The 15,832-nt window shown below is 43.5% G+C and overlaps 1 protein-coding gene across 2 annotated transcripts in view; it reads right to left on the bottom strand.

The window, feature by feature from the left end:
• Positions 1 to 403: 403 nt before the first annotated feature.
• Msh3 (mutS homolog 3) overlaps positions 404 to 15,832 on the bottom strand; it is a 150,665-nt gene continuing 135,236 nt past the window's right edge. For both annotated transcript variants that reach the window (XM_041663394.1, XM_041663395.1), the window contains exons 21-24: positions 10,561 to 10,747; positions 9,141 to 9,270; positions 3,761 to 3,932; positions 404 to 1,076 (exon numbers count right to left, since the gene is read on the bottom strand). In XM_041663394.1, the coding sequence (XP_041519328.1) occupies positions 965 to 1,076; positions 3,761 to 3,932; positions 9,141 to 9,270; positions 10,561 to 10,747 (601 nt within the window). In that variant the 3' untranslated portion in view covers positions 404 to 964. The remainder of the gene's footprint in view (positions 1,077 to 3,760; positions 3,933 to 9,140; positions 9,271 to 10,560; positions 10,748 to 15,832) is intronic.

Raw genomic sequence — 15,832 nt, 5'->3', positions numbered from 1 at the left:
AGAGCACGGGAACATGAGGAGCCAGATGGTAAGTGCGGAAAAATCCAGGGGCACAGCTGAGTGTCCATCCCTTGACACTTGCAGGGAGATAGGGTGGCTGTGAATCCAAAAAACCTCCAGGTTCAGCTCTAATATGACACGTGCCATCCTACTTACCAAAGCAGTCAGAACAGCAAGGTCAGCTCCCAAGGGCATTCCACAGTTGAAAATAAAAACCGCTGGGTGTGGCAGCACACATCTTTAAATCCTTAGAGCTCTGGAGCAGAGGCAGGTGGGTCTCTGTCAATTCATGGTCAGCCTGATCTACATAGTGAGTTCCATGCCAGTCAGAGCTACATAGTGCAACCCCACTGGTATCTGGAAATTAAAATTCAATAAGTCACACCACAACTTTGAGCAAGCATTCACTCCACAGTTTTTATTTAAATGACTGATACAATGATTTTATACAACTTTTAAGCTGTTTAAAATGATGACAACATTTAGCTCTTCAAATTTCATATGGCTTTTCCCTTCTTGTGCTCTGGTTTCTAGAAGCTTCATGGTTCTACTTCTCATGAAAATATTTATGTCAATGGTGAACAAACAGAGGCATTATAAAATTCTGTAGTTCTCATAAAAGCGGATTCTTATCAGACTAGCCTGTTGCCAGTTGTCTGAAATCGAAACTCCTTGGCCTTGTGACCGCAGCCCTGGGGCCGCCATTTTAGGCTTCACTGACAAGTGTCTGGTTTCACATGAAACTTACTGTCTAGGAAATTTCTAATTACCCGGTGAAGTTTTCACATCTGAAGTGTTTGTTCTTCAGAAGGCAGGAAGATGAGCGCCTGAAAGGCTCTCCCTTCTGAGGAAGAACTCTGTCTCAGCAGGAAGACTGTGCTCATCACGGGTGTTCACGTCACAAAGACAGGTTGCTACCAGAAGGTTCTCCTCTGCGGTTTGCTCAAAGAAGGTGGTTTTCATGTTAATGTGAGAGAGAAGTCTGTATTCCCTCTGCTTCCAGCTCCTCTGTCCACATGTGTAGGTCTTTTACATCTCGGGCCATCCATAAGTCTGCAAAATACTTAAGTCTTTTCCTGGGGGAAAAAATAAAGTATTAGTTATTTTGGAAATGGGATTAGTGGAGGAGGATGTCTCACAGGAGCAATGAAAAGGTACTCGGTGGGGACAGAAAGGGCTCTGTGGATAGGAAGCTGTGACAGTGAGCCCCGCTCCAGGGCGACAGCTGCATCAAAGATCCAGGCTATTGATTCCCATGAATGTCTTCCTGCTGCCCTTCTAAAATCCTGCCTGCTGGGAGGGGCCTATGACTTCTTGACTCTGCCAGAGACTGGTGGGGTCCTTATCTGTGTCCAAAGACAAAATATTCCTAGAAAATGTTTCCAGGATAAAAGCAAAACTGACTTACTAAAATAAAGCCAGTAAACAGCAGAGCAAAACGCCAGCCAACCATGAGCAGCACAGCAGTCGTGCGGCTTGCGACTTAAGGTCTGGGAGTTCCCACTACTGCCCCATGTCTAATGAGCTTGGTGACCCTGGAGCAGCTCCTTGCTGAGATCTGGTCCCAGCACACAAGGTTGTCATGAGGATTAGTGTGTCAGTGTGGATGAGTCAGTTGGCACAGTGCCCAGGAAGCTACAGGTGACTCTACAGAATCCTTTCTGTATGTGGTGAGTATGTGATTAATCCTTAACTGCTGAAGCTTATCCACACCTACCACACGAGAAGCAGTTTGCTTTCTTTTGAGCTGACCAAGAGAATTGATGGGAAAACTCTTAATGGTTAGGGAAAGTGCATACAGTGTCCTGATAAACATCAAAATGGCCCATCTTAAAAAAATTTAAGGGAGATAATATATATGTATATATATATATATACACATATATATACACACACACATATATATATCAGTGTTTTGCTGGCATGTATGTTTATGTACCGTGTGTGGTTAAAACCCACAAAGGCCAGAAGAGAGGGTCGGATCCCTTGTGTTGTGACCTGCTATGTGGTTGCTGGGAATCAAACCTGGATCCTCTGAAAGAATGGCCAGTGCTGAGCCACCTCTCTCCAGATCTGAAATATCCCATCTTAATGTAATGTCTGCATTCACCTTATCAAGATATGCAGATTCACATATTAGTTGGGGAAACAGATGTCTACAATAATCTGTGAACTTTCTAATTTTCTCACTTTAGCTTTAGAGGCTACAGTAGTAACAAGTCTAAACTAATTCACTGCCAGTTTGTGTGTGTGTCCTTTGAGGCAGCATTTCATTGTGTAGCCCTGACTAGCCTGGAGCTCACTATGTAAACGAGGCTAACCTCTAGTTCACAGAGATCCACTGGCCTCTGCCTTTAGCATGCTGGGATTAAATGGGTATGCCACCACACCCAGCACAGTCTTTAGAGGTAGAGGCTTGTTCTGACTTCTTCCAGGAAAAGATGATCAGATGGCAACAAAGATTACATTGATCTTTGAACTTTGCAGAAGGCTGAAGTTTCGACTTTGAGCTCCCATCTGTAATCTTGTCAGGAAAATTTTATATATTAATTTGTCTCATAACAGAAATAGGCTGAAACTAATTCCATTGCCCTTGCTTCTGGTGTGATGCTGCAGAAGCGATCTAGAAGACACTGGGAACTCCAGCCAGCTCCTAAGGGCTGTAACTTGCAGTTTGCTCATGGGTGCTTTCCTTGTGGTAGCCCCTGGGGATAGCCTAGGAGGATGCTAAGAGCAGCTCAAGAACTGGCTACACACTAATTAGCTACCAAGGGTGGGCAGTGTTCACATAAAGGGTGGAGGTGAGGGGAGCACAGAGAAGCCAGATTACAGTTGTCACGCACAATCAGAGCTAAGTGACAAGTGGATCACATGACTGCACGGCTCTATGCAGTTTGCGCTCCTCTCCTGACAGAATTCTCCCCACCCCAAGATTAATTTTTAATTTTATTTATGTGCATGGATGTGTGTCTGACTGAGTTTATGGGCACCATGCCTATGAAGGTGCTTCTGGCTATGAAGGCCAGAGCATTGGATCCCCTGGGTCTGCAGTTACAGCTGGCTGTGAGCACTGCTGGAGGTGCTGGGACTGAACCTGGGTCCCTTAGAGGAACATCAAGGACTCTTCACTGCTTAGCCAGGTCTCCACGCCCCAGTCCTCTCAAAATTCTTTCAGTTTCCTTCATTACATTTGCTTATTTAGGGGATGGGAATGTGTCCAGTGTACATGTGGTGGTCAGAGGACAACTCTGGGGAGGGGGTGTCTCTCTCTCCACCACGTGGGTCCCGGGGATCAAATTCAGGTTGTCAGGACTGGTGGCAAACTCCTTTACCCACAGGGGCATTTTTATCAGTCTGTGACAGAATTAAAGCTGTTTGTCACTGCAGATGCACGGGGAGAGAAGTTCTGTGCAGCCCCAAGAACTGACGCTGATCCAGTAACTCTTAAAGATAACGCCAATCCCTCAGCAGCTAAGGGCTTGGCACACACTGAGGCAATTCTTTAGAAAAGGAGACCAAGAAGAATTGTTTGTCACCTAATGAAGAGCTGACACAACCACCAACTGAATTCATCTGAGTTCTGCCCAAAGGCGCTTTTCCTCTGGCCACAAGGAAAGCCTGCAGAAGAGGGTCCACAGTGGTCCTTCAACCCAAGCTCCAAAGCGGTTCCCATGGTCATTTACACAACCGCCCTCTTCCTTGGACAGCGTGGCAGTTCCACTAGGAAGCAAAACAGAGAACAAACCAAGGCCATTCCAACCTTCTCAGATTGACCAAGTCTTCCAGCTCTTTCGACTTGTGAGCGGCTTTCCTTAAGATTTCTCCAGGCACCTCTGCTAGCTTAGCCACGTTCAGTCCGTAACTCCTCGCTGCCGTTCCTCTGGTTATCTGATAGAGAAAAGTGACAGAGTCCGGCTCCTGCTCCATGTCACCTGTGAAATTGGGGGGGAGGGGAAGCGATCAAGACTGTTTGCAAGGGAAGTCCAGCTGAAGACTGAAGACGACAGCGGCCCCCACAGTTGGCCTCTGTTAGAGCTCACAATCTGAACACATTTGTTCTAGTTATTTGCTGCTTGTTTTATTGACTTAGGAAAAAGATAAAGTTTTGAAAACGCTTATGCATTTAGGAGGTTTGACTCGCTTAAGACAGTCTTGAACAATGGGTGATTGTGAAATCTGGACTGAACTTCTGCAGTAACAGAGAATGGTTCAGGCATATGTGCAGTAGGCCATGATGGATCCCACAGTGCAAGGAGCAGGGAAACTCTGGCTAGGGGTGCTGTGCATACTGAGGTGGATGCTGCTGCTCAGGTGCTCTTGGGAAGAAAGGTTTATTTCCACGGGTTAGGAAGGCTGTTGGCCTAACCCATCACACATAGTGTTCATGTCCTGTGTTATTTCCTCCTCCTGAGTGTGGGCTGGGCCTGGTGACTCACTTCTAAAGGATGAAACGTGACATTGCAGAGAGCAGACCAGAGGACACTCATCCTCCATCCTGGGCACCTCCCTTTCTTACTTGCTCTGAGGAAAGCGAGCAACCATGAAAAGGTCCCTATGTAAACCTGTCGCTCCTCAGCAGTCAGTGAAGGACTATGGCTTGCCAGCACCAAGCTGCGGCTACACCTGAGGCCTGTATACAGCGTGAGAGGGGTTGGGAAGCAGGTTTACACTGGCCGACGCATGAACTGACTGCCTTCCAGGCAAAGCTCTCAGAAGTGCTCAGCCAAGTTCCCCTAGGTATCTGACACAAAAGAAAGATAGACAATTTTTATTTAAACTGATGTATTGTGATAGCAAGCTGCGGAACATTTTTAGAAACTACTGTAGGTTAATAGTGATAATAATAAAGGCTATGAAGGCCTGGCCCTCTAATTCCCAGTTGAGGAAATTCCAAGTACCATCCCAGCCTCCAAACTCTGTCCCCCACCCCCACAAATTTGAAGCTTTTCAGAACTGGGCAATCTCAGGTACAGAGCTACATACATCGTATGTAAAACACTGCAGGGTCATGCAGCTTTAGAACAAAAACTCAGTATTGAGTCACACCTGGTCCAATCCCAAATGGCCAGATCTTCGATGGTTTCTGTGACCCTAGCGCACGCTGTAAATTCACCGAGAGCCTTCGCTCAGTCTTTTCTTTGTCAAGTGTGTATGCCTTGATAACCAGCTACTGATGATAAAAGCCAAGAGTCTGAACACAGTAGTGGAAGGGGACAATGGAATTCACCTCCTCTAAGAGTTCAGGAGCAGACAAATAATAGCTTTCCTAGAGTGTTTGCTACAAGTAGGAAGGGAGAAGAACGCCACAATGCAGACGTCTATTAGCAAGCACTAAGAATACCTTCTGCCTCCAAATGTCAGCAGGAGACAAAGAAAGGGGAAGAGTGGTGAGTGCAGACCTAGGAAGTCCGGAGTCTGCCAATACCATAGCTTTCCGTTACTCTTTCATGAGCACAAGACGAAGAGGCAAGTGAACGGCAGTAGCCATCAAAAATACAAACCCTAAGACAAAAAATAGTCCTGGCTCTTTCCAGGCTAATCTAGCTTCCGTGCTGGTCTTTCTTAAGCAAGACGAAATCCATTCATCTGTTTGTACTCCCATCTGTCCAAGCATGTGCTGGCCAGCAGTATCTGACAGCCTGGTGTGCAGCACAGCTCCTTTCTTAGAAATGGACTTGCTGATACGTTTCCCAGGAGTTCTTATTTTTTCCCCTTACATATAATATACAGCATATGTTGAGCTACATATGATAAATAGATATGTATATGCTATACATAAACAGTAGAGATGGCTGTAATGATGGTTCTGTTTTTCCTTTCATTTTTTAAGACAGGCTTCACTGTATTGCCCGGGTCACCACAAACTTTTGGTTCACGTGATCCTGTACCTCAGCCTCCTCTCTTCTTTGGGCATATTTTCTACAATCCTTTTAAGGCATACTACAGCTATAAACTATAGTTTAATTGCATATTATATTATACTACCCTGAACCCTGAACACATTATTATCATATGCTAGCACAAACAGTGGCTGAGTCTAACACCGTGTGCTGTTCTTCACTTTGGCATTATGATTGCTTTCATGCCTTCAAGGTCAAGAACGTGATCACTCTCCACAGCTACCTAGAACTTTCTTTTTGTTGGTAAGCCTGTACTTTCTTGGTAGGCTGTACGCATGTGCGCATGTCTGTGTCAGAATATGGAGGCAGGAGGAGGCAGGAGGGAGGAGAGGAATAAAAACAACCCATTGTTTCTATATCCTTACCACAAAGGTTCTTAGTGAGTTCTTCTCTCATAAGCTACACCCTTTAATTAGGGGGTATTTTGAAAACCAATCACTGTTAGAATCTATGAATATAATAATCCATGTTTCTACTGTAAAGAAAATTAGGAAAATCTATGGTGAGGTCAAATTTCTCAGGAATGTTGTTAAAGAGATGTGTTCTGATCAAATAATTTCCAACTTCTTTTATAATTATTTATTTTGCTGTGGGGAATAGTGCAAACGTGGCACAGAGGGCAATCAGTTCTGTCCTTTCACAGTGTGGACTTCAGAGATTGAACTCAGCATCAGGCTTGGCAGAAGGACATTTATCAAGTTAGCTCCGCAGGCCCTGATCAAGTCACTTCTGAACTTGCTTTTAAATAGATGTATAGAAGTTTAGAGATGGATCTAATTAGACACTGTCTTCTTACCCCTTGACACAGGGTCTCACGCAGTCCAAGCTGGCCTTGAACTAGCCAAGTAGCTAAGGATGACCTTCATGCTCCACCTCCAAAGAACCAGAGGATGGACATGCAATACAATACCCAGTTTTGTCTAAGCTTTTACAGCAGTTTTCCTGGGTGCTGATCCATTTCTTTGGCTACCACACACCCCTTGAAACATAGGCCTTGAACATTTTGTCTCATTTCAGTTGATATTCATAGTGGCCTACCCAAAATCCACTGTACTTTTAAGAAAACTTTTGTATTAAAAGAATTGATTTCCTGTCCATTTAATCAGGGCAATCTCCTCACACCCAGCTCTAAAAGTGGATCCTGATTAATTTTGAGGCAAAGTTATTTCTGCCATTCTCACTTACATGCAATTCACTTCTGAAAATGAGACTGGACTCATCCTGAGATGCTAGAAGGCAACTGAAAAAAAAAGTTGCCTAGCTCCTAAGACATAAGTTACAAGAAGGAGCAGAGACATAGCTCAGCGGTAGAGTGGATGCTCAGAATAAACAAAGCCTGGTTCAAACCCAGCACCAAAGGTAAGATAAACAAACAGTGGAAAAGTCTCCTAGCTGTGAGCTCCTCTTCTAGCGCCGGACACTGTCAAGCATCCAGTGTGCGATATCTGGAAGAGCTACAGCCACCTTCCCACTGGCCTATGGATGGAGCCAGCGGGGCAGGAAGAGAACCAGGAAACTGCTGGAGGAGCTGGGGACTGCATTGAGACGCTACACTGGACAACCTTACTGCTGGATCCAGTGATCGAGTGCTTTGTTACTGGAAATCAACCACTTAGAAGGGAAAGTCCTAGGGGACCACAAAGGCAGCCTCGGGACAACAGATGTGCAACAGGCCTGGGCAGAAACAAAGAGCTCCAGCAGGAGGGACCCAGTGGGAACAGGTTCCCTTATGTTGGCAATGTTTAGAGAGGCAATTTTCAAAGCTCTCAGAAGGCCAAGGAGAATTCAACTACAGACTAAAACCAAATGACAAAATGCAAAACTAAAAATGAAGCAGATTTAGTTCTTAGAACCCAGAAGTAGGTGCAAACAAAAGAGAATGTGCTTGTCTGATGAGTGGGCCCTTCTGTCACTGCAGAGACAGCTTAAAGCACTAAGCACGCGCCAGGCATACCACACTATAAAGGATGACGTTGAGAGGTCAGAAGGGGAAGGCTGAGGTCCCGGCACAATGAGACCGCTAATATAAGGTGCCAAGAAATGGGAACTATGCATATCATTCAGAATTATGACGGATGCAGAGGAAAGAGTACCAAGTCTGCCTCGAGCCTGGGGTGGGAAGGGCCTGGAGTGAAGGGACGGAAGCTTGTTAGCAGGGGCCCAGCACCGTTCAATTCTAAGAATTATGTCCACAGATAAAGTTTAAATCAATATAATAAAATGTCAGACACTCCAGGGGACAGGATTCTGTTCTTGGTAGGCAGTGAGCGCGCAAGCTCTTAGAGGCAGCTCCTCGTGCCCTCCCCACTGCAGAATTCTCCTTTGTTTGCAAGCCATTTTCTGTCGCAGTGGATGCAGACTAATAAGAAGGAAAACTTCGTGAGAGAATTTACGATGTGTTTTTTAGGGCTCAGGGACTGCTTACCATCACATCTATCTTAGATCCAGTACCCTGTTTTATTTGGGCCATCTGCCTGGTTTCTTTTTAAGTTCTGTCTTTACTACTTTTTCACAATTTAATTTGGACTCTGGAGTGTCACGGATAATGGGTTTTCCATTACAGCACACCAACTGTGCAGACCACCACAGGCTGGTAGCTTAAAAATAACTGCCACTGGGGGGGGGGGGGGGGGCGGCGGCTAAAGCTTAGTGGGTTACTTAGGCACTTGCGCTTACTCCTTTTGGCTAATCACTTCTTTTTCAGGGAAAGATCTCCTCCTCTGATGGGAGCAGTACTGGAAAAGCCAGGAATGCAGGACTCAGAGGCAGAAAATGTGGATCTTTTACCAAAGGGGCTGGCACGTGCAAGGCACTTTACCTGAGCTTCACCTTTAAGACACAGCACATCTCCACTCTAGGATAACCTGTAGTAATTAGTGTTAAAGGATTTGAGGGAGGTGGCGACCATTTTAAAGGTGACTAAGAAGCCTCTGCAGGTGACTCTTATCCTAGGATGAGAACTGAGGGAAACGTGTGGGGCTAAGGAACTCCTGCTTAGGAGAAGGGCTGACGTTAAAACAGATGCGGGAGAACGGGGGACTTCGAGTTAGCAAACAGACAAACACACTTGCTACACGACTCAAGGCTGACAGCAAATAAATTTTCCCAAGTGTTCTTTATAACAGATGCTCACAGCTTGCATTGTTAATAAGCAATGAACTCATATTTCTATATAACTTTGGGTTACCAAGCCAAAAGACAAGAGTATTCACCTTGTTGCTACCATAAGGAAATGCATACCTGAGTCCTGCTTGCTTCCATCCTCATTGACCAAGAATCCCATGTGGTAATTCCCCACCTGCTCTGGGTAACATTTTTCTAGTTCACAAATTGGTGGATAGTGGGTGACAAACAGGGTTAAGGATCTCACCTAAAACAGTAAGACATATAGTGTTGCTTCAATTAAAACGTCTCAACTTTAAAAATCCAAATTTCCACAAAAGTTGCAAGAAAAGAACAAAAGCCCACCATATACTCTTGATTTAGACAACCAGTTAATATTTTGCCACATTCCTTTCCTTCCTCCAGCCTATGCAGGCAGACAGGCACACGCACGCGCGCGCGCACATACACACACACACACTTTCCTGGATCATCTTTCCCCTCTACAGTACTAAGGATAAACCCAGAGGGCTTTTACATACCGGGGAAATGCTCTGCTACTGAGCTACATCTTTAGCCCTAACCATCTGAAAATTAGTTGCAGATAGCATCCCTAAATATTACGATTCTATCTTTTAAGAACAAAATCAATTTCCTACAGGACTGAAATGAAATTTATATACAAGAAATAAATTCTCATAAAATATGATTCATATGTTTTCTTAAGTATCCTTATTTTTTAAGCATTAACACTGTGGTTAACATAGAAGCCAACCACCTTCCAATATACCAGATATTAAAAAGTAGAATTTGAAATTAAAAGGAAAACCCAAGTATCAGCTATATGAGCACCACTCAAATTAAAGACTTGGGTAGAAACTTATAACTATTTTAAAACATACCCAACAAAAACTATATAACTCTAAGAAAAGACATCAAAGAAAAGCTAAACACAGAGATGCTAAGCCATGCTGCTGCTCAGGAAGAAGTCAGTGTTGTCAGGGGGTAGTTTATTTTAAAGGAAAAAAAAGGAAACATGTGATTATCTATGTCATCTAAATAAATGTTTGAAAAAAATCCAGAACTTCTCCTGACCATTTAATTCAGTAACAAAGGCACACAGGGAAAAGGTTGGGTATGGTGGTGTGAGCATGTATTCTCATTCCTGGGGAGGTGGAGACAGGAGCATCTCTGGAGCCCACTGGCTCGCAAGGCTAGTTTTTTAGGTCCCAGGTGAGAAGGTGGCAGCTTCTGTGGAACAACACCTAAGGCTGACCTCTAGCTTCCGCACACGTGTTCCCATGTGTACCCCGCAAACACGCACATCCCTTGCACATACACATACAAAAGGATAAAAGGGCATGCAGGCATTACGCAAAGGCATTACCAGTTATACAGTAACCAGGAGAACAGATTTGATGTCTCACCACAAAAAGTGAGGGGGCAGACTTATCAATGAGCTTAATTCAATTATCTCATATTTAATCTATGTTATTATAATCTGCCAACTTAAAATACTATTAGTTAGCAAACTTTTAAAGGTGTGGCAGATGCTTACATCTCTGATAAAATACTCCAGTGTAGCATAGGCGATGGCGATTCCGTCATGCGTGCTTGTCCCTCTTCCCAGCTCGTCCAGGATAACCAGGGACTGCGGTGTTGCTTTCCTGATTATCTCTGCTGTGTCTGTCAGTTCTTCCATAAAAGTACTCCGACCTTTGTATATGTTGTCTGCAGCACCCATCCTACAAGCAAGATGGAAACCCTTGATTTTCCCAAGTTTTCTTCCTAGGAAGCCAAGTACTGTCTTGTAAGCAATAAATTTATGGTGTGTGTAACAGTAATTGAAATTATATTAAATAAAATGTACATTGAGTATGAAGAATGTTCTAACACCAAACTCACTATTCCAACAGGGTCTAGGGTAAACAGATAGAACTCTGGAAAAGTGGGCAGTTTGACCTGCTTTTGTTCTCAAAATTCCAAACCCACACCTTGGTGTTCCCAGGACAAAATAACACTGCTCTGTGCCACTGTGCTTAAAAATCTATTAGTGATAGGACTTGTAAAATTAAGGAGGTTTCCAGAATTTTCTAATGAAAAACCCAGGTTAATTAAAAGGTAAACAGCTACATACAGAATACTTCATTTCCACACAACAAAACTGTCGTCCTAGAAATAACTCACAGGTGTTAAAGGGCCTTGGGCAGCAGCTCACGGAGGTTCCCATGTCAACGCAGCTCCTAGATGTCAGCGTCCTAACTCTCGAGGCTGCCCTCCCATTGGAGCCTTGACTATACAGCGATGTACAATGCGTGTCTCAGAAAAGGCTCTAGCACAGGAACTTCCTTAACTCATATAACCATAAGTCCCTGAAACTTTCTCCAGAGCACTGGTGACAGAAATATTCTATGCCACATTTATTTGGGAAAGCATTTATTCAGTGTAAAAGGACCTGAAAAGATGAGCAAGAGGGACTGGGTAATAGAATAAGATCACACCGCTAATTACGAAACCTAGAAGTGGGGCTTTAAGTTCATAGTTGGCATCATGGAATGCTAGCAACTGCTGTCTTTGTGAAACGCCCTAGTTCTCGAACCAGGCACACACTTCACACCTGACTTGCAGTGGAGTCCTGCGGAAATTCACTCCACACTGAGTCACAGGCAGCATGGCTGGAGCAGGGAACAGCAAGGGAGATGAAAGCTGATGCCCACGGTGGGTACAGCTCAAGTTCTAACAGTGACATCTGAAACAAAGTGCTGTCGATTTTATCCATGTTAAAATCAATAAACAGAACACATCATCTGAAATGCTGCTAACTTTGCAACAGTCCAGCCACATTTTCAAACTCATATACTGCTATTTACCTTAATTTTGCAATGATTACTGTCACAATTTGCATTTTCAATGTTCCCCAAAGGCCACCTGTTGAAGGCTTGATCACTAGACCATGCTACTACTGTGAAAGGGTGAGACTTTTACGGGTTGAGTTCACAGGGAAGAAAAATGAGGGGAAAAAAAAGGGCTAACGAAAACCAGAGGGAAAATGGGTAATAATACAATTTCCTGAGCATCGTTAAAACAATAAGACCTTGTGGTATTCTAAGTGAGAGTGAGAAAGAAAAACCTAAAAATCTAAGTTCATTAAAAAGAAACAACAGCAAAACACAAAAGCACTGGAATCTAAAAATAAAAGCATGATCAGGAAGACCATGACATTAACCTGGCAGAGGAAGCCAAAGAAACCACCAAGGATATAAACAGACAAGCCAAGGACTAAAAGAATACACAAGTGGCCCAAACCCCGGATGTGTAGATAAGCACAGAGCACAGGAGCAGACGAGAAACTACGTCAACAGGTCAACAGGTGAAGGAAGCTCCCTAAGGCAAGCTTCAAGCAGGTAGTCCTGCTAAATACTGGCTATGGTTAGATTTCATTTGGTGCAATCTTAAGAAAATTTAATTTTCTTTAATTTTAAGAAAATCCTAAATATTTCAAAGAAAAATCTCATTTGGGAACAAAGGAAATTCAGACTGTGACTTTCAGCCCGCAGTGTTGGCAGAGCAAGAACAAGGCCTTGAGACTTCAAATCTGCATGTTTATTTTATCTAAACTTACAAAATAGATATCAACAAAAAGTAAGCTATTTGAGACTTTCTAGAACTTGGAATATTGGCTACTATGTTGCCTACACAAGAAAAGTACTTGAGACAGATAAAAAAAAAGGAAAATGGTACTTAAGAAAAAGAATAAGAAATCATAGTGATTGAGAGAGAGGAAATAAAAAAGGCCAGAAAGAAATAAGAAGTATTTTGGATATGGATGCTCAGAAGATTCCCCTTCAACAGACAAGTCTATATCTCAGAGTTTGATATACATGCTCATGTATATTTATGCTCTACATGTGTGCAGAATTTATATAATTTTAACATGCATCTCAACACCCTCGCTAGCCCAAAGCCCCACACTACACGAGAGATCATTAGAGCAACAGAAATGCTAGAGACTTTGTCAAGGTAGAGTTTTCAAAACTGGAGGGAGAGAAGACAAGTTCAGAAATTAACAAAGAATCCCTTCAGATGTTGTAGCAAGATGTCAGACATTGCTAGAGACAGCCGATAATCTTCAGCTTAGAGCTGTAAGTCTTTCCGCGAAGTTACTCCAAGGCAGCTTCTGGCAATCAAGGCTGGAGGTGGATGGAGGCAGTCAAGGCTCCGGAAGCCTTCCCTCCCCGCCAGTCTGTAGTTGCCCTGTCTGCTCTGTAGTTCCTATCACAACGGCCACTACTTCTGCAATTATAAAACGCATTGTGCTGTGTGTCACTCTTATTAAAAATGACTCGAACAGAACCCAGGTTATCAGAGTGTGTCTAAGTCATCTCTGCCTGGAACCATTGCTGATTATTTTCTCCTCCTTGGGCATCTCTCAAACCACCTGGCATGAAGATGGAGTTGCTATGAACACCACAGAGAAGCCATGCAGTGAAGCCTTCTTTGCCAACTCCAGTGGATTAAAACACGGAAGAATCCTGCTACAGCATGGTGGGTCACAATATTCTAGGCATCCTCGCATTCTCATTGGGGTGCCTTTAGGGATCTGCTGACACAAATTCCATAAAGCAAAGGCACATTATGTGCATGCACAAGAAACGGCCAGTCAGCTTGGCGTGGTGTTAACTTGGAAGCACTGATGAGGTCTTTTAGGAAGACAGTTTATCAGACGACATTTACGAATCTTCTTCCTCCTCTTTCCCCATCCCCACTAGTCTGGTTATCTAGGTTAACCAGGGCCTTACAAATGCTAACCATATGCTCAGCCACCATGCCCCACCTCCAACTTTTGCAGCTTTTGTTTGAGGACAAAGGCACTGAACTTTGCTCTATATCTTGACATCAAAATAATCAGGTGTCATCTAGCTAAGGCGCTTCAAGTGTAAAATGCAGCAAAATGTTTAAAATTATGTTGTTAATTAATTATGCAGGTAGGCATGACGGTGCATTTCTGTAATCCAACCTTTGAGGGAGGCTGAGGCAGTTGGAGGAGGAGTTACAGACCAACCTTAGCATCTCAAAGTTAAAGCAACGGGGAGCTGGGGAACTGCACTTGTTTTGCTTGTTTATGGCCCAAAGTTCAATTCCTAGCACCAACACACACACAAAGACACACAGCGATACACAAACACAGACACAGACATTCAGAGACAAACAGATACACACACAAACAAGCATACATATACAGACACAGACATACACAGAGAGTCATATAAACAGGCACACATACACACACACACAGAGTCACACAAACAGGCACACAAAGACACACACACACACACACTTCCACACAGCTAGGTACAGAAAAAGCACAAACCCAAATAAAGAGACCAGTGCCATTGCTCTGGCTGCCACTCAGAACTGAATCACCTTTAACAAGTTGGCTAACTTCTGTGTGAGCGAAATTTCCTCATCCTTAAACAGGAGAGTCACTCTGTAAAACCAAACCAAACCAAACCAAGAAAAGCCCTCTAAGGCTTGATCTCAAGTTCACAGTTCTATGAACATGGGTTTTACACGAATACAGCATGAAGCCCACTACATTAGTTCCAAACCTAAACTCCAGAGCACTGCTGCTTTAACCTGGACAAATCACTACTCTGAGTAGGAGCAGATTGGTCATCTGTGGAAAATGTTACAAGAAACAAAAGGATTTAATGTTATATTCTTATGTTACCATAAATATTAAGGTCCTTGTACATTATTGAGTTATTAAAAAAAATGTAAGTAACTGTAGGAAACATGAAAGGCTAAAGACTTTCAGTGACTATCAGAGGTAATTTTAAAGCTGTTAGGGAAAGCTTATTATATATGAGAGCTGGTAATAAAGTTTGGCATCCAGTTTCAACAATATCTATATTTTCCACTCAGTTAAAAACTACATCTTAAATTTTAATTTTTTACAATGACCCAATTAATGTAAAAAATGTTGTCCTATACTAAGTTATAGGAAGCAAAATTAAACCCATCCAATGGAGACTAATTTGTAGAATTCTACTGCCTACTCTTGCTTACTTGAAGTTCCCTGCTGATCTCTTCAGAGCTCTCCTCCTTACCCGCGTTAGGCTGTGGAGATTCTCCACCTTACCCTATGTTAGACTGTGTCCCTAAGGACCATCATGGCTGTGGATGCTTCTGGAAATCTCAACCATAGCCCAGACTGCTTCTTAAGTTACTTTTTATCAAAACCATTTGTCCTCCTTCTATCTTCCCTTCAAGACTGCCTGACTTGGACAGCGATGAACAGCAACAAAGGGCTGCACCCGCAGGCTGCTCACCTTTCTCCGCTGCTGCTTTTTTCTCAGCCTATGCTTCCTAAAGAGAACAGGGAACTGCTCTTGTCGGTAGTTCCTCTCCTTAGACAGGAAGAACTTGCCTCGTCAGAGCACGTTCTGGACACGTTCTGGTTTCTGTTTCACAGTTCTCTTTCACAGATGAAGGAAGACACAGAGAAGACAGGCCACTGTCCTCAGGTCACTATCAGCAGGCTGGCCGACGTCAGGCAAGAGGCAAACACAAGCTTTTCTACTCAGGGCGAGAGGGTTTTGAGCCAACCTGAGTACTTCACAACATGGTAACGTTTCTGTCTTTAAGAAAGCCGGACATGATTTCAGGAATGTTTGGATTGAATTTTATTATGCTTCTACTATTAGGCTAGTTAGTGGTTGCAAATATCTTTCTAGTTTAGTTTCTTTTAACTTTCCTATAAGCAAAGTCAGCCTGTTTCCCATAGAATGATCTAAAAGGAACTGGTCCAAGTCCAATCACAAATCTGC

The sequence above is a fragment of the Microtus oregoni genome, unplaced genomic scaffold (genome assembly GCF_018167655.1).
Source record: "Microtus oregoni isolate MIOR12 unplaced genomic scaffold, Mior012 000014F_ref0000157, whole genome shotgun sequence".
NCBI classification, from domain to species: Eukaryota; Metazoa; Chordata; class Mammalia; order Rodentia; family Cricetidae; genus Microtus; species Microtus oregoni.
The sequence above is the reverse complement of the archived record's forward strand: the minus strand, read 5'-3'. Positions and strand labels throughout refer to the sequence as shown.